The 18162-nt window shown below is 40.9% G+C and overlaps 1 protein-coding gene across 6 annotated transcripts in view; it reads left to right on the top strand.

The window, feature by feature from the left end:
• Positions 1 to 698: 698 nt before the first annotated feature.
• tcf12 (transcription factor 12) overlaps positions 699 to 18162 on the top strand; it is a 75548-nt gene continuing 58084 nt past the window's right edge. For 4 of the 6 annotated variants that reach the window (XM_075461300.1, XM_075461283.1, XM_075461274.1 and 1 more), the window contains exons 1-4: positions 699 to 855; positions 1636 to 1724; positions 2629 to 2701; positions 12184 to 12257. In XM_075461300.1, the coding sequence (XP_075317415.1) occupies positions 1653 to 1724; positions 2629 to 2701; positions 12184 to 12257 (219 nt within the window). In that variant the 5' untranslated portion in view covers positions 699 to 855; positions 1636 to 1652. Of the gene's footprint in view, positions 856 to 899; positions 1528 to 1635; positions 1725 to 2628; positions 2702 to 12183; positions 12258 to 18162 lie in introns of those variants that run through there. The other 2 variants (XM_075461265.1, XM_075461292.1) reach the window with 2 other exon arrangements.

The following is an 18162-nucleotide window of genomic DNA, read 5'->3' as shown; positions in this document are numbered from 1 at the left end:
GCGAAAATACAACCACCCAACAGTCAAAAACAAAGAAACTACAAAGAAAACGATTTTTTTTAATAGTAGAGCAAACTTATTTCAGTGTTTGTAATTCTTGGAAGGTAATTATAGGTGGTGCTGTGCTGCCACTCAAGGAATCGGCTGTTTACTACGGGGATATGCATGATTTGGATGCCATAATTAACGCCTGCGTCAAAACTAGATGTTGATCCTTACAATATGAGACAGTCTGTGATATTCAGAGATCCTCTTGCATCTTACATTTCACCACATGACCAAACATGCAGCATTTGGTGGGAGCCTGCAACAGTTCGCCTGGTTGGCGCTTGAGTATTGCTAATGATATCTTTTAAACTTATACTAACAACATGAATAAATGGCAGCGTTGTGAGAATGGTTATGGCGGTGGTTTTAAAAATGTAACCAAGTTATAACTGGAAAATAAGTATTTTACTTTTTAATTACAAGATTTTAACATTAAGATGTCTGCTATGCTGCAGTGCATTAAAATCCACGGAGCGCGGGGTTGGCTTGCGATAGATAAAGCAGTGATAAACCTGTCGCGCATCACTGTGACTCAGGACAGCGCGTGCTGACTCCCGCAGCATCTCCCGCTGAGTGGGACCATCACCTCGCCGTGCTCGGCGGAGGGATACATTAACCACTGTCATCGTGGTGCTGAGGCTTTTGCAAAGCAAAAATGTCTGCCTAAGGGAAACTCGTAACTGATATATATAGAGGATTTTATCCCTCGTATTGCTGTTTAACTTCACATTTAGCTATTTGGTGGCGTTTTGTCTGGCAGCGACTCTCCACCAGATCACCCTAGTCGGGATTTTAATCGGAAAACAGGTAAGATATGGGTGGGAGTTTGCCAGAAGCTGTCGGACCCGTGGAAGAAGTTGGGAGTTGAGAGAGACCATCATTGCGTTTTGTTTTCTGGAGCTGGAGACTGAGATTGTCACTTGCACTACTTGTTTGTCCGCGTTGCCTGTCTTGAGCTTGTTTGTAATCTCCGTTTCAGTCACTGGGAAGGCAGTGTCCTCCTCTCACTACTGCCCACAAAGACTCAACCCGCTGCCGCTGCCCGCAGCTCGCTAGCTGTTCTCAACCCATATGAGCGAGTAACTGCAGCTAGCGTTAGCCGGCTAGCTAAGTAACGTTAGGTGCCTCAGACACCAGCGCACCACCGACATGCTTGGGAAGTGGGCTTCATACATCACTGGCATTAACACCGACAGTGACAGCCTAACCAGCGACCCACGCAGATGTCTACCCAGTGACACGCGGTGTTAGTAGAGAGTAACATTGTTACTGCACTAACGCGATGCTGCAGGTCCGGGCTTGAGCACGCTCAGACATCCATTCAGAGCGCAATCATCTCTCCTTATCAGCCCTTGGAAGAGAAAGACAACCGAAGCTGTGCGAACAAAACTATCCATCGCCATTTGATCCGTTGTGATCATCAGCTCGCAGTCAGTGTGTCGTTGCGGTGTGAAACCAGAGCCAACTTTACTTCACAGTGTGGGTTTTTTATTGTGCATCCAGAACAAATGCCTCCCGTGGCAGTAATTTCCTGTGGCACCGGTCCCCGCTGTTAATGTGTGACCTGATGGACTGTGCTTTCTCCAGGTTTCTAGATCGCAAGGATGAATCCTCAGCAGCGGATTTCCGCGCTCGGAACAGACAAGGAATTAAGTGACCTGCTGGATTTTAGTGCGGTAGGATTAACCGTTTTTCAGTCTTACCTGTTGGTGCATTTCACTCGTCAGAGCTCAGAGATGTGAGGACCAAACAGACTACATCACGACATTGTAGAAGACAGTTAAATGTAGTGTCATTAATGCTATAAATGTCTTGCTCTGTTCATTTTATACCGCTTTCAGCTTAAAATAATGTTTGATAATGCACATAAACTTGCACTTAAACACTCATTTTGTGGGTTGGAACATAGACACAAACGAATGAAGACTTAGTTGATGTTTGAAGTGTTTCTCGTCTTTCCAAAACTCTACAACAATGTTGTAGATGTTGTATTCTCTTTTTAGTGGTATTTGTGCGTTTGACCACCTTTTTGCTCTCACCGCCTCCGAATGATTGAGCTTTTCTTATTCATGTGACCCCAAAGTTGAAATGTTCCCATAATAGGCTAGTTTTGTGGTGTTTGGCTTTGCAGATATATAATATTAGCAGATTGTCATCCTTACACCGTCAGCCCAATGTTTAAAGCATCTCCCGATTAGGCTAACTGCTGGTGGTGCTAATTCCTCCAAAAGGTGCCTTTAAATTATACCTGAAGAAGGGAAAGAAACAAGATAATGTGATTGGTAGCCTATTCTAGCTTTTAAACTTCTATGGTCAGTGGCAGGTGGGAATGCTGGTGAAAATACATTATTTGCTAGGTTCACCCAACAGTTTTTATACAGGTGAAGCGAAACAATTAATAATAATTCATGATTGCCATCACATGAATATGTCATAAACCACAGGCTGTCTGTCTGATTTATTTATTTATTTATTAAAATCACAGTCAGAGTCACTGCAGCGGATTAGCTGAACGGTTGCTTTTACACAGCGGGAGTCTTTGCTTTACTTGCAGTTATATGTCCATATTTTCCTCTTCAGATGTTCTCTCCACCTGTCGGCGGAGGGAAAAACAGGCCTACTACACTTGGAAGCAGTCAATTCAGTGCATCAGGTAGGACTTAATCCCTCAAACCTACTTCTGCAAACCTTCTGATGTCTCTGCCTCTTGTCTGCTGTCTTCTACCTTTGTTTTGAATGGTTTCTGGGCTTATTTATGAATGGAGGGAAACGCGTCTTAGTTTACAGTCCTGGATGCAGTTCCTCTCCCTCTTCACATCTGGTGCTTGAAACCTGAGCTCTCCACCTGGAATTGTGGAGCAGTGCTGCAGTAAAAGATGTTGAACAAAGCACAGTTTAGGCCGCAGACATGTGTAAATGTTTTATTGATCTGATTACATTATGGTTAGTGCAGGGAATGTTAATCATGTTTAGTGTTACTGCCAGACGTATGAATAATGCATAAAGTTTTTGGCTGTTATGATCAGGTGTGGTCAAGCGCGGGAAATGTTGACAGAGACGGTCACCGGAGAGGGTTTACTGTGAGGTGTGTTGGAGAAAATCTGTGCTAATATGAGTGCTGGAGCTTTTCTCTGAGCTGCAGTTTAGCTGAATGAAATAATGAGACATTGTCTCTGTGAGATTTGCTGTGCTGGCTTTCATTTCGGTGAGCTTGACACGGATCAGAGCAGCTCCACCTGTTATAAAATCTGCCACATACACCCATTCACTTTGTTTCCCGCCTTTCATATCTGAGCGTTGAAATGATCTCAATCTGAGTTGGTTTGGTGCAGATCCCCTTCTTCTGGATCGCTTCCTATGGCTATAAATGCCACAGGACATTAATCTGAAGCACATCTATTGTCTGATGTGCCACTAGAGAAAGTCAACAATCGAGCATTATGTTGTCTGAGAGCGCGTCTTGTGTGCATCCACAAAGCCTCGTTGTAGGCAGTTATCTGTGAAACCAAAGACACACATTGAGTAGGAATGACAAAGAAACAACAACAGAGCTGTCACACATGAACTGTGGAGCTGTGAGGGTGACTTTTATGATACCTAATCATTCAAGTGGGAAGGATGTTTATGTGCGCGCTCTTCAGTGAAACAAATAACAAAGAAACTGGAGTTTAACTGCTGTGAGATATGAAGGTTTCCACCGAGATCGTGATTAAATAACACAGAAATCACCCGGACTGACAACAGAATAACATTGTAGATGTTGTTATTAAACCGTGCTCCTGTTTACACAACCCCAACTTCTTCCTCCAAATTCCCAGTAGATCTAATCCGTATTTTCTTGTGGAACACAGTGATGGGATTTATTTATTGCAGGAGTTACCTGATAAACAGCTTCCTTTCCGTATATTCAAGTTTTCACAAGCCAGGCTGTATCTCTAACACTCTTGAGTATTAGTTTGTTGAAGGTCGATTGGTCTTCAGAATAACATGCAGGATGTTTCGAAGCCAGTCTGAATCGACTACAGTGTATCCTGAGTGTGTATGATCCCAAAACAGAGGGCATTGCTCTGCTCCATGACGATTTAATAACGCAACGCGGGGACATCATGTGGGCAGCCACCTCTAGACTAAGCCGTGCACTCTGTGACTTCCAAAATAGACCAGTGTCAGCATGGTGCTTTTTGTTTGGAACAGAAAAGAAGTGGAGACTGTCAGGAGGTCCGGAGAACTGTGTGTCACAGCCACAGCTCATTGTCAGAGCTGCGTGTTGTCTGACGACCAACTTCATCCTTTAAAAGAACGGGACGGGGCACAAATCCAGGCTGGTGCAAAGTTTCCAAAAATATAAAGTTTGTGTAAGAATTAAACTGTTATATTACGACCTCACTTTGATTTTAATTAGGATGTGCCTGCATCATATGTCTATGTTTTTACAAAGACATATGATGCAGGCACATTTATTTTGTCCGATGTTAATTCTTTCATGCATTCATGACAGATGACGTGGATGCATATTATAATAAGGGAAATCCAGACGTTAAAGATGTATTTGGCTTTCAGTTTGTGATGCTCGTAAAATCTGAGTTAGTTTTGACATTTTGTGGATGAGACCAACCACAGACCAGCAGAAAGGAAATATTTAATTTTGATTTGTGTATTTTGTCTGTTTATGGAGCAAAAAAGACAGAAAACGCATGAAATCTCCAGCGTATTTCTACATCACTTTAACTTGGAGTGGAGTCCAATTTCAGGGGGCTAAAATTAGATTGAATCTGAATACATTTCGATTGAAATATTCCTCGACTGAAGGCGCGTGTTGGGTAAATCCCTCCTCCCTTCAGCCTACAGTCAGAGCTCACGTCTCTCAGATCCTCAAGGTGGGGGAAGAAGCACCTACATAAGTGATCATGAACTTAAGGCAAGTGAGTGTGCAGACACAAGTGTGGAAATTGCAGGGAATGAGAGTTTGGATTATTGCATCTCAGCCGGGCATTGCCAGATAATTGAGGTAGAGTGGGACAGGCGAGACTCTTCAAAAGTGTGCCAGAGAAAGATGGATTGGGGGAAGAAAAAAAACAGCCAAAGTGGCTCTAACAGAGATTCATCCTTTCTCCCCTGCAGCTGTGTCGAGGATGCAAATCTGATGAGGCCATTGACTCTTTAGCCCGTACTGGGGCTGTGAATGGCTGTTGTGAAATGGGTCATTTTTATTTAGCTGTGTGACGAGCTGCTCGTTGGTTTGTGGAGTCGGTTGGACCCCAACGTTGCATGTTTTTCACTGCTGACCACAGCTCCAAAGAGCAGCACTTTGTGTTCAGTTTGGGGTTTAAAACAAAGCAAGAGAACCTGGCCTGCAGTCAGCATGGATCAGTTCTCATGATGGTCAAATGATTCATTGTGAGATGCTTGTTAACAGAATTCAAATGTAAACGTAATGAAACAGCGTTTGAATCGTTTTCAGTGATCATATTTGGCAGCTTCAGCAAATATCTGTTAGAACAAGACTGTCAGTCAAACAAATCCATTTGATTAGCAACACATCCACTTCCCACATCAATTAATTATTTAATCAGATGCGAACCACATGTGGAAGTGGTTTGAAATGCAATTCATATTGGATTTGATACTCGATAATGGGATTACTTTCATATTGCAGCGCGGACAGTCTGCCTCATAGATCAGACGTGATGAGCCTGAAATCTAAAGAAAGCCTCAGAAAACAATGACGTTCTAGTGGAATTAATGTCTTAATTTAGTGTGTGAAGAGTCATCACTAAAATACCATTTTAAAACACCAAGTATGACCTGACTGCCCATTAGAAAGCCCGATACAGTCACAATAGTTTACGTTGTTTCTTAGCGAGTGCTGTCACTTGGAGTTTGGCAGCTTTCTGGATTTATTCACGATTGAAGATGTTGTGAACATGAATCAGATTGTTGTGAGAAATGAACACTGTGATTAACATTTCCTGGGGCATAGACCTATAATGTCTCGTCTGGTTTTTATTTCATACTTCACGAAGCTTCATTCACACCACTACAGGAGTGTTTTGGGAGCGGAGCGGTTTTTTGATCTCCTCCCAAAAACTCCTTCAGTTGATTCAGTGTCTTATCGGTTCAGTGTTGTCCCTTCAGAGGGATCGTTGGAGCCATTTACTGCTTTGTTGTGCAGCTGATGAACTTCTCGTCGTCCCTGGTGAAAACGCTCTTATTTTCTGGCCCGGTCCCTCTTGGCTGTGTTGATGTAGTTTTGTGACATACGGTCGCGAATTCCTCGCACAGTTTCCTCTTTTCAAATTCGACTGGCTCTTCTGTCCTGTTTCCCGTATCTAGTTACCCATTCGGCTCATCTGTTTGATGCAGCTTCTATCACAAACATGCAAGGCTTGTATTGTCAGTGGAGCGGGGAGAGCCTTTTATGGGCGCTTTTGAAACGTGTGCCTGGTGGAAACACAAGCATCGTCTTAAGTGGGCACAGTCGGCTCTCGTTGCAGGCAGACTGTGATGAAGCCGGGCTCGGTGAAATCCAACAGTTAGTTGTAACTCGCGGGATTGTTGAACCTGTTGCAGTGCAGCAGAGATTTAGTTCAAATGAGCAAAAAAAAAACCAAAAAACCTCTGGTTTTATTATCCAGATGGAATCTGACCGTGCCTTTGTATGTGGGAATCATTTGATCACTGTTGGGGTCACAGAAGCCTTATTATATGTGCTGAGAATAAGGCTGATAAAATCCTTAAAAACAGACGTTTTTTTGTGTCTTTTTAAGATGCCACAAAGACCGTGAGCTTTTCTTTTACACCCCTTTTGTTTTTTTTTGTTGAGTGACGGGAAGAATTCAGCCCCAGGACTGGATTACATGGATTTCTCAGTCAAACTCAGCTGTCCGTAGATGAAGCTGAGCCGTGCGTCTGAATTAACTTAATGATGTGTAACAGTCTCTTAACGGCGGGAGAATATTAAATCATCCGTTGGGTTTCTGCGTTTTGTTCTACTTCCCTCTATCTCCTCAGGGACAGTGTTTAAATGTTCAGTTTCATGTGTTGCTTCTTTTGTGTGGGTCTGATTGGCGTCTTTAAGACTGCGGCCGTGTGTTTTCGGCGTGAATATCTCCAAAAATGATATGGCTTTTGACTATTTTACAGCTGCTTTCTCACGCTGTTTTTCTCTGTTTATTAGAGCCTGTTTGATTGGGATATATTTCTTTTGCCGTCTGACTTTCAGATAAAACTTCAAATTCAGTTCACAAATAAATAAAGACAGAAATGTTGGAACAATGTTGGAACAGATTCAGTAAGGTCGTTATTCTGACTGCTATGTGTTTATTAAGCGATGTCGACAACAATAAAGAACAGAAGTGTATTAGTTTGTATTAGTTTGACAGTTTTTTTTTTTTTTTACACAAAAATCAATTATGCTAAATGAAAACATTAGGTCTGTTTCAGTTTATTGATCGGATGCTGAAATTGTTACTGACAAGCTGACATTTAGGTGTTGTTTTTTTTTTTCCTGCAGATTATTAAGCAGAAACTTGGCAGTACCTCAGCCTGGTTGCATTTTCACAATCAGAAATATTTAAAGTCTCTTAAATGAAGCTTTTTGTTTTACTCAGTTACACAGAAAATTCCTCAATATTGCTGTTGGATGACTGTTCCCTGAATCAGGGGTTTGGGGAGGGTGCAGCTGCTTATGAATGGCCCAGCAGAGACAATAAGAAAGAAGCAGTCAGTTATGATAGCCAACCTCTGTGTTTACTCTGTCAGGCCTCCATTACAATATTCTCACCACAGGTTCCCAGGAAATTGAAATTTTTTTTTAGATTAGACTTTGTTTGAAATTGATGATGAAGCATATTGAACCTTTTCTTCCTGCAGTTTAGTGCTCTTTTGGACACATTTGGGGCTGCTTCTCTTATTGCTTGCATTTGTTAGACACACTTTATGTGTGTGTGAAAAGAAAAAATAAACATCTGTTGTAGGATTTTGAGCACATTTGCTTGAAATTACTAACTGTAGTGCAGCACTGCTTCTTGTAATTAATTATACTTCTGTCCTTGAACCTTTTGTATTAGTGAGTGATCTCACTGTGTTTGTGTGTGTGCACTGAGAAAAGAAGGTTCCCTTGAGCCGTTTTAGGAGATGGTAATCAGACAGGATGATAACCACCGGACCAGACGGCAAAATCCGCTTATTTTATTCAGTGTAAAAGGCTTCAGTTGGGTTAAAAAGACACAGGAGTTATTCGGTCAGTTATAGTCTTGTGTAAAAGGTTTTACATTCAGGGAAATGATAAAAAAAAATGTGTTTGTCTGTATTAGGTCTTAAATTTAGGTAAATGCAACCTTCTATAAACATATGACACGCATCATTATTTTTCTAAAGCAAAAAGCTGCAGCATAGTGTGAAAAACTTAAGAAGAACACATAATTCAATAACTTGTTAAACCATCTTCAGCAGCAGTGACTTGAAGTAATTGTTTTCTGTATGAGATAATAAGTGACGTTCATTATTGTGGAGGGATTTTATCCCATTCTGCTTTACAACTTTGTTTCAGTTCATTGAGGGTTGGAGGCCTTTGTTTGTTCTCTTAAGGTCCCACCACAGCATTGCAATCAGGCTGAGTTTGGACTTTTACTGAGTCATTTCAATAACATCATGCTTTTTTTGATTTTTAATTTTTTTTATGTTTCAGCAAGTCTGTTGTAGACTTTCTGGTGCTTTTGGAGTCGTTGTTGCATGACCCAGTTTCAACCAAACTTTAGCTGATGGACCAAAGGCCTCACATCTGACTAGAATGCTTTGGTTTACGAAGGAGTTGATGGTGGGTGCAAAGTGTCCAGATCATCAGCTCTCCACCAGCGTGCTTGACAGTTGGTCTGAGCTGTTTGTGCTGATGTGCTGCGTTCAGTTTTCGCCACATGCTGCTGTGCATTATGACCAAACATTGTTCCAGAAATCTTTGGGGTTTCTTCAGCATAGCTTCAGCATAGCTAAGTCGTGCTGCCACCTTCTTTTTAGAGTGAAGAGGCTTTCTCCTGCAACCCCTCCAAACAAGCCGCACCAGTCCAGCCTTTTTGTAATTGTGCTGTCATGATCTTATGCCTGCGGTGTCACGTTTGGGTGACTTTTTAAAAGTTTCTCTGAGAGTTTCTGTGGCACAGTCTGAACTTGGGACTGGATTGTCCACTTCAGGGCAGGTCAGCGACTTTATCCATATCTAATGTTCTTCACTTTTGAATAACAATGATAGACTCTCAGATTGATGGGCAGCACCAACTGCTTCTCTTAGGTCACTGCTGATGTCTTTCCTCCTTGGCACCGTGTTAACACCTGAATGCTTCAGATCAACAAACTGATGATCAATTGATTAAGTGAATTTGATCAGCAGCACCTATCAGCTACTTACCCTCTGAGTTTCTATAAAAGTATTTACTAAGTTTCAGGCCCTTTTTGCATAGTTTTGTTAATGAAACGATAACTTGTCGCATGGTTGCATGAGTATCGCAGCTAAACATGTGAGAAGAAGAGCCATGATGAAAGTGAGACTAAATTAACCAAGTGGTGTTTCCATAAAGCCACCGAAGAAGAGGAAATGAATCTGATGTGTGCAGACAGCAAAGCATCATGTTTCTCAGGATGAAACTTATCGAGAGCTCTGCTCAGCGGAGCATGATTTCTGGTTAGAGACATGCCACTGACTTTCTGGTTAAGTATATAATTAGATTCACAAGCAAAAAAAAGCTTCCCTTGGCATAGCAAATGTGTTTAGCATAAACGGTATTCAGATTACAATTCTGCTGCCATAATGCTGGACAGGACAAGGGTAAAAAAAAAAAAGATTCACAAGCAAAAAAGGTATTTGCAGAAAGCAGGTCGAAAATGGCGTGACGAGGATAAATGTCCCCAAAAATACTAACAAGAAATAAGCTAACATTCAGCAATATAACATGCTTTTAACTATAAAATTCTGCCTCTTTATGGTTTTTCTGTCTCACCAAAAACGCCGTTGCTTTGGATTATAAACTATGATGAGGCATGAAAAGTGACCGCAGAGTTGGATCTAACTGCAGAGGGTTAAATGTACACATCACATGTGGCTGTTTGCTTAGCTTCACTTTGATGTTGGTGACTCAGAAGATGACTGAACGCATTTTGATCTGCTTTAGTCTTGTTTTTTTTCCCCCTTTTGCTGGGCATAATTAACTTCTGCTTTGAAGAACGCACGTAAACAAACAACTTTCTGAATCTTTGATAAGATATTCTTGCTGCACGGAGGCATCTCGGTGAAACATAGTAATATTGAACAATTTGCTTTATTGCCCCCAAAATATTGTTATTTATTTATTTATCTTTTGTTTTACAGGCATCCACATTTCTTTCTGATTCCCTTTATTTGAAGTTGAAAATGAACAAATGCATTTTTACTGAGACAGATGAAATTACAACAGGGACAATCAATAACTTGAAGAATGTTGATGTTTCCCCGCCTCTGCAGCTATGGGTTTGTTGTGGAGGCTTTTGCCATTACTGCAACACGATATTGTTTCAAATGGCGAGAAAAAACCAAGGTTTCAAATATTTGTAAATGACTGCATCACATAAATTTGATTGTAAAGACCAGATATTCTGTTTTTCAACATATGCCAGATGGTGTAGCTTGACAGTTTAGTTGGCGTTATTGATTTATGTGTTTATCTGCTTGAAGCATCAAGTTTTTTTTTAGTTAATCTAGGGATTGCTTTTTTTTAAATCTTGCTTCAGTTCTCAGCTGTTTAGCTTGGCATACGCATAATCAGAAAGTTGTCGCCTGTTGATACTTTAAGAACGTACGAACCAATATGACCGTGATGCATTTGAAGTGAAACACATTGGAAGCGTGTTGTTTTAACAAGAGTAACTTTTAAAGATATTAGAAAGTTGTGTTTTTTTTATTCATTTCAAGATGGAGAAAACATAGTCGGGGTGAAAAAAAAAACACCAGCCCTACCATGCCAGCGATCAGCGAGGCTTCAGTGCATCTGTGATCAGTATTAACTTGGCGTAAGGTGTCAATCAGATACATAACCAATCAGAAATAATTCTAATCTTGGCGAGCCTTTTTGATCAAGCTTCCAATTGGCCATTTGTATGCAGGCTACGCATGTGATTTTCAGGAACATGACAGTGTTTAGGAGACAAATCCTGATTAGATTACAGGACGGTGAAGTGTTTTTTTTACTCAGTTGAAGGTTATGTGATGTGGTGCCGATACGCTGGCTTCAATTAACCGTCCTCAACTTATTTTTTATCAAGTAATCTTCATAGTTTATTTTATTCCGAAAAATTCTTTATTTACTTTTATTTATTGGTGAAATGTCAAAAGATTTGAGGTCTTATTTTGTCGAACCAACTGTCCGTAAACCCAAAGATGTTTAATTTATGTCCATATGAAACGGGACAAGCAAACAACACATGAAGTAGATGTAAGTGGCCGAAGCAGCGAAATGTTGTCTGTGTGGGGACGTTTTGCTGAAGTTTGACTGGATCAGTTTCATTTGAACCTTGAAATGTCCCAATCTTACGCCTGCCTGAGCCGTCTCTCCCATTGGATTTAGGTCTGTGAGCAGTGTAATTCCATTACTTTCACTCTCATTTGTAATATATTACTATCTCAACCATTTAAAAGGAAAACAAAACCCCATCAGTTCTTATCGTTCTTGCTGTAAGGAAGTAAAGAAACACTTTCCCACCCCCCTTTTTTTTCATACCGTGGACCATAAAGCTTCATTTTCGGTTCATTAATCATTGAGTGCTTTAACCTATTCTGGCATTTACTTAAAAGGACATTTTTCCTCTCGGTTGCCCGTTGCAACACAGCATTTAGGGGAACTTGAATACATGTTGGATTATCCGTCTGCTGTGTACCGTACCGGAGAAACGCACAGAGGGGGCAGGTTGAAAGAGATGCGGTGTCTCTTTTGAAGTGATGTGATCGTAACGAGGGGATATTCTGTCAAACACAAGCAGAGTGAAACTGCTTACATATGCATATAACGTTTGCGTGTGAGAGGGTTTGGATACGGATTCTTCAACATGTACATTGAACTGTGCGAGTAATCGTGACTTGCTGACTGAGCTGCGCATCTCCTCTCCTGACAGGTTTGGACGAGCGGACCAACCAAGCGTCTTGGGCCCCAGGTGGCGAGTCCAGTCCTTCCTATGAGTCCTCCCGGGTAAGATGACCCACAATATAATGCCTCTGAGTGGCCTTTCTGCTCCACAGCACATCATTTAACACTCATTACATCAAAGTGTTGAATGCACAGTGTTTTTGTGTCACCTTATCGCAGAGCCCGCCCTGTTCTTTGACCTATAATAGACATATTTCTCTGTGACACGAGTGGTCTCCACTGACTGGTGAAATAAATTTTTTTTTTTCTTCGACCAAACTCGATGTGTTACTTAGTTTATGGGTACCAGGATGATCAAAGTCTCATGTTATTAAACTTCTTGTCACGCTGTTGTAACCGAGGGGTATTTTGTCGATGCTTCTCACAATTCACAAAATGTGTATTTTTTCACCCAAAAGCAAAAAAAAGCTATCATGACTGTTTTTATGGCCTGAATATTAGATATTCTTTCAGGTCCAGTGACACAGCAACTTTACACCCTTTCCTAGTTATGGTGAAGCGATGTGGAGGAAGTGGTGTCACAGTGTTTGATAATTATCTAAACATATGCTCTCTAATGCTTTCTTCATTTGTAACACACTTACAATGAATCAATCCCATCTCATGGCTACTATGAAACTAAAATAAAAGTTTCAGTGTTAGTCTATATTTTCATTATTTATCAAGGTGCCGTTGTGTTTCTATTCTAACTGATAATAGTTTAGTCTACAAATAACCAATAAAAAACGTTCCCCTTTTAGGCTCAAACAACACAAAGAACAAACATCTTCAATTGTTTTGTTCTATACGACCCAAAACTTACATCTGTATAAACCAGAGAAAACAAGTAAATCCTCCAACTCCAACGCTGCTTCTTGTTTGGAAAATTGCTGCAGTGGTTAACCAGTTTGAATGGCAAATTATTTGCATATTGGCCAACTACTGATTAACTGACAAATTATTACAACTTTGAATAGGAGTTCAAGCTGCGAAAAGTCAGGATGAGCACAGGTTTCTGGTTGACGAGCCAGTGACTAATAACTAATTCTTTGCTCTGTAAAAGGGAAGGTCAGTCCTCGTTCATCTGTGCAATCGGTTCGGTGATTCAGACTTTGTACTATGTATTTGTCACAACTGTATGTACAATTTAATTTGAATTTCTTTGAATTTGAATGAATCTCTGGGAATCGTTGGCATGAACTAAGAAATGTGTGGTAGTCATAAAGTTTAATTTATTATTTCTCAATGTGTAACGGGTTGTTATTCACTCAAGAAAAAGTGTCCTCATTGTATTTTCAAGAGGGATGTGTTTGTATGATGATGAGGATGATTTATAAGACCCACACATGCATCTGACATCTTCAAACTGTGTCTCTTTGTCTTCTTTAAGTGAGGACGTCTCACTTCTTCTTCTTGTGAGCAAGTGTGAACATCTTCCTCTTTGTTCTAGATGCCCTGTATGAATTTCATTTAATGTCAATCTCCTGTCACTTTCCATTAGAATTCAGCCAAATGTCAGAGCCACTCGGGCTGCGTTACCTTGTTTATTTCTCTGTGCCCTTCCCGAATGAACATCTACAGGCGATGGTAACATAGCCAGCTTGATTTGAATTATAAGACAGAGACGCTTGAGATATCTTTGCTCCAGGTGCATATAAATGAGTGATTCTGACATTAGAAGGCATAGCGTCAGCCAGCAGACAGCTGTTTGCACATCCATAAGGCCTGCGTGCAGACGCTCACACACAGCTGCACAAACACCTTCTACTGATACACATTTGACAGCACAGCCCATAGGATGTCATATCCCACACAGGAGTAGAATTTCTCATAAATATCAGTATAGTACAACGATCTGTTCGACCAGTTTTGATGGTTTAGTATTCCCATCACACGGATTTATAAACCCAGCAGACCTTAAATGGTGACAGAATAGGATGCAGAGAAAATTAACAATGAGGTTTGTTGCTATTAAATGATGACTAGTAAAAATGTGTGTGGTTAATAAGGAGTTATCGATGGTGTGTAAAGCTTTGTTTGTATGTGTTGTCCAGCGCTGCTTTTTGAAACGTACTTCATTTGTATAGATAAAGAAATCTTGTGCATAATGTTCCTCACCTGTAAGTTTCTGTGGATAAAAGCTTCTGCTCAGTGTGTGAAATGAAATGTACTCTTCATTGTAGTTGCTCGCAGAGGCTTTATGATGAACAATATTAGAGTTTTGATGATGTCTGGTATGTCAATGTTTTCCAGCTTGTTTTGATCAACTTCTCGTGGCATCACCTGCGTTTCCCACTGAAAGACATCATACTTGTGGCAGTATTAAAGCACAGAGGAGCAGTGCCAGGGACAGATAGTCTCGCACAGAAAGTAATTCGTATTGATTTCAAATGTTTCCGCTTTATTTTGCTGGTTTCTTTTTTGTAGAAAGGTGCTTTAAAGGTCACTTTAAAAGAGGTTTTAAAGTGGCCAAACTACCGCTGGTCGCATGACGCCGGCAGGGGCTGACGTACCGTGGGGGGCTGAATCGAGCGTAGTAGGTGGTTTGTCAAATATTATTGGGCAGTTTACCTGGACATTAACGTTGTGGGGGAAACCCCGGATACCAATATATTACACCCCCCCCTTCCCCCCCATGTACAAATTCACTGCGCAAAAAGCGAAACAACAACTTGAACTGACATGAAAATTGTGCGTACTTATTTCCTGTTACATTCCTAACACGACTCTAAACCGTGGACCAGCTGATAAAGAGGATGGTGTCGCTATCGTTGTGCATCCTTATCAGTCGTACAACAAACCCCATCTGTGATAATGTGCAGCTCTTATTTACTTTGCTTCTCAGGAAATAAACCAAACCAACTGTAGTGCAACTGATTTATTGTTTTCATTGTTAAATGTAGTGTCTTTTCCTTTGAGGGCACATCCGATCAATATGTCGTGAATAACACTTACGAACGAGAGGCCCATTAAATGATTCATGTCTCTTTTAGTGTTTGTTAGATTTGCCTGTAAATGAAAGCTGTGCACTGTAATAATCATGTTACCTTATTTGTTTGTATGGAATATTTAATTAGTTTTTCTGTAATAATTATTGTTTTATACCCAGAACACCATCATTCATATGTTGCCTTTAATGATTCTTTGGTAAAGTTTTTTTTCCACCTTTTTTTTATGAATAGCTCAAAATGAATAAAGAATAAACACAATGATAATATAGGCACTAGATATAATGTTTGAGTTACCCGTACATTTAACCAAGGCCACATTTTTACAAGCTTAAAAGCGTGAGCAGAGGTTCTCAACTCACTCAACATGTCAATTTGCATTCTACTGAAGCCTGTAGGAGTACATAAACCCGATGATCACCAAGGAACACCAGAGCTACAAAAAGAATCAAGTGATGCCATTAAAAGTTTTAATCCTCCTCATTTTTTTATTCCTAATTGTTTCATCTGAAGCCATCTTGGAAAAAGTAAGAGGTCGAGGATGAGATTTTCATGTGTAAATACAAATCATCATCAAATCATCCCAGCAACATAAATCTTAATGGACCAGTGTAAGTTAAAGCATAATTTATGTACTTACGAGTGTTTGAGCGCTGAATATGTGCAGACGTTTATATATGCTGTCAGGACCATGTTGTCATTTTTCTACTTTTCCTTGAAATTGAAAAGCAGGGATAACAACAAAGCTGCGCCATGAAACAAACTCTGTTATTCTTTTCTCAATAGATTTGCCTGTGGAAATTAGGTGTTTTCAGGAATTGCTATTTTTCATTTCACCACACTGTTGAAAGACAGTGTGGTGATTATTGATTAAAAAAAACAAAAACAAAGCTGTTATTCGCAAATTTCCCAATTTATGCTTCATTCACTAAATCTGTCCAAGGATCTTGGAAGAGATTCTGCGTGCCTCATCTTTCAGTCTGTTACGAAGGGGAATTCGGTCTTGTCCCTGAGCTTGTCTGAGCTGTTGCACTATGAATGTGTGATCAGTCGACTGTGAAGAGTCCTGAGCCCTGTCGAGCTGACCTTGGCCCGCAGCCAGCCGCTGTATCCCCATCTGACAGGCAGGGCTGCGACCACCGCCACAGCACGACAACCCCCTCTTCTCCAGTGTCCTGCCCCTATTGATACTCAACCCCACAAGCATCCATCATGAGCATATCATCACTTCCCCAGCAGCCGCATGCAGCCACACATTCACCTGGGATGCAATCCAGTGTGTGGAAAAATGACTCTGTTAATGGTGTGGTGAGTGAATGGAGAACAAGGCGTGAGCCACAGCCCACTTGCTGCCATAGTGATCTGACAGCTATTTAGCCAAGAGTGCTAATGTCGCCCTGTGGCAGCGATGACAGCGTATGTTAGTGTCTTAGATAGACTTAGGCCACAAGTATTTGGGGAATGATGAGGGACCTGTGATTGATGATCTAACAGACTCAGAGGAGCAAACAGTCTGGTCGCATTGACAAACATACAATCACAGGCATCCAGTAAGCCTGGTTTTACCATCATCTCTCGCCTTTTCCCTGCCCCGCTGACAGACCCTGTTAGCGGGGATTTCATGGCAGTCAAAGGCAGCCTCATTTTTGAGTGATGAAACTATTCCAAATGATTTATGACAATTCATTTAGAAGACAATAGTTTGATATTTTGGGAAGTACACGTAACCTTTTGCTAAGACAGGGTTCGATGATGAGATCGATACCGCTCACTGATAAGTTAAACCGCTCTCTCTGAAAGCAGCTCTGCACTATGCGATTTTAGCCACACTCTATCAAAAGGAATCTCATGAACTAGGCTACAAGATCATGTTAAATTTATGCCGACTGTACAATCGTGATACTTGCTGAATCATAGGACGCGGCTGTGAAGAGCAAGATGGATTCAGAACGCCACGTTAACACAAAGTAAGTTTGATGAGCCGACACACTGAAGAATCACCGCATTGTTCACCGAGATGTGCATCGACATGTCTACTACTTTGCTACTCACTTCGACGTTGTAAATCCTCTGGTATTTCTTTCTGTGCTGCATCGTTCTCTGTGCGGTCGTGACGCGAGCTGGAAGAATTCTGCTGCCACATCTCAACCAGATTTCGTCCTTTGTTTGAAGTCCACAAGTGACATTTATCTCACTTAGCTTCCATCTACACTGTTGAGGTCTGTTTTGTTGATCAGCATGTCATTTCATGATATGTTCATTTGGAGGCGCGGACCATTGCAGATGATCATCATTTTCTGAAAACTTGCAGACATTTGTCCCCGTTTATCTTTGGTCAACAAGGGTCTTTGAACTCCTCTGACTATTCAGTGTAGAGACAACATTTTTTTGCCGCTATCAAAGACATTACTACGATTCTTTCATGTTGGTCATCTGTTATTTGGAACGGCCGAGAATGTGTGTACTGGCCTGTAGGCTGTCTCTAAGTTATATATCTTTTAATGTAAAAGCGAAAACTCCCCATTTTGTAGAGAATTGCGTATCAGATTGTGTTTTGGCTGGAAGTAGTTGCCTGGCAACCAGCTGAGAATCTAATCTGGTTGCTATATTGACTTTCCCTATAGTCCTTTATTTTATTTTATTAATTTTTTTATTTTGTTTGTATTATTTTTGTAATGGTTTCAGAATAGATTTTGAGACCTATTTTGGCATTTTTCAAAATTTGTATTCTTTATTCATAAGATAGGACTCTGCCATGTGCAGCCAATTGCTTTGTTTTCCATACTTTTGATGATTTGTGGAGGCCCACCACAATATTTGTTTTGAAAGTTCAATGGCTGCTAACTACTTAGCTCTGTCCAATCCGTCCACATGTCTCCCTTCCCGCAGGCTGGTTGCCTCTCCAGTGAGTCTCACCGACATGCTACATCTCCACCGTCTTGGCCTGCAACCTGTGGCATACGTTCTCGAGGACAACTCCACACACAAATGCAAGCAGGTGGCGATCTGGCTCACGTTTT

This window comes from Odontesthes bonariensis, chromosome 1 (assembly GCF_027942865.1).
Source record: "Odontesthes bonariensis isolate fOdoBon6 chromosome 1, fOdoBon6.hap1, whole genome shotgun sequence".
NCBI lineage: Eukaryota > Metazoa > Chordata > Actinopteri > Atheriniformes > Atherinopsidae > Odontesthes > Odontesthes bonariensis.
This window is presented reverse-complemented; position numbering and strand designations above follow the sequence as displayed.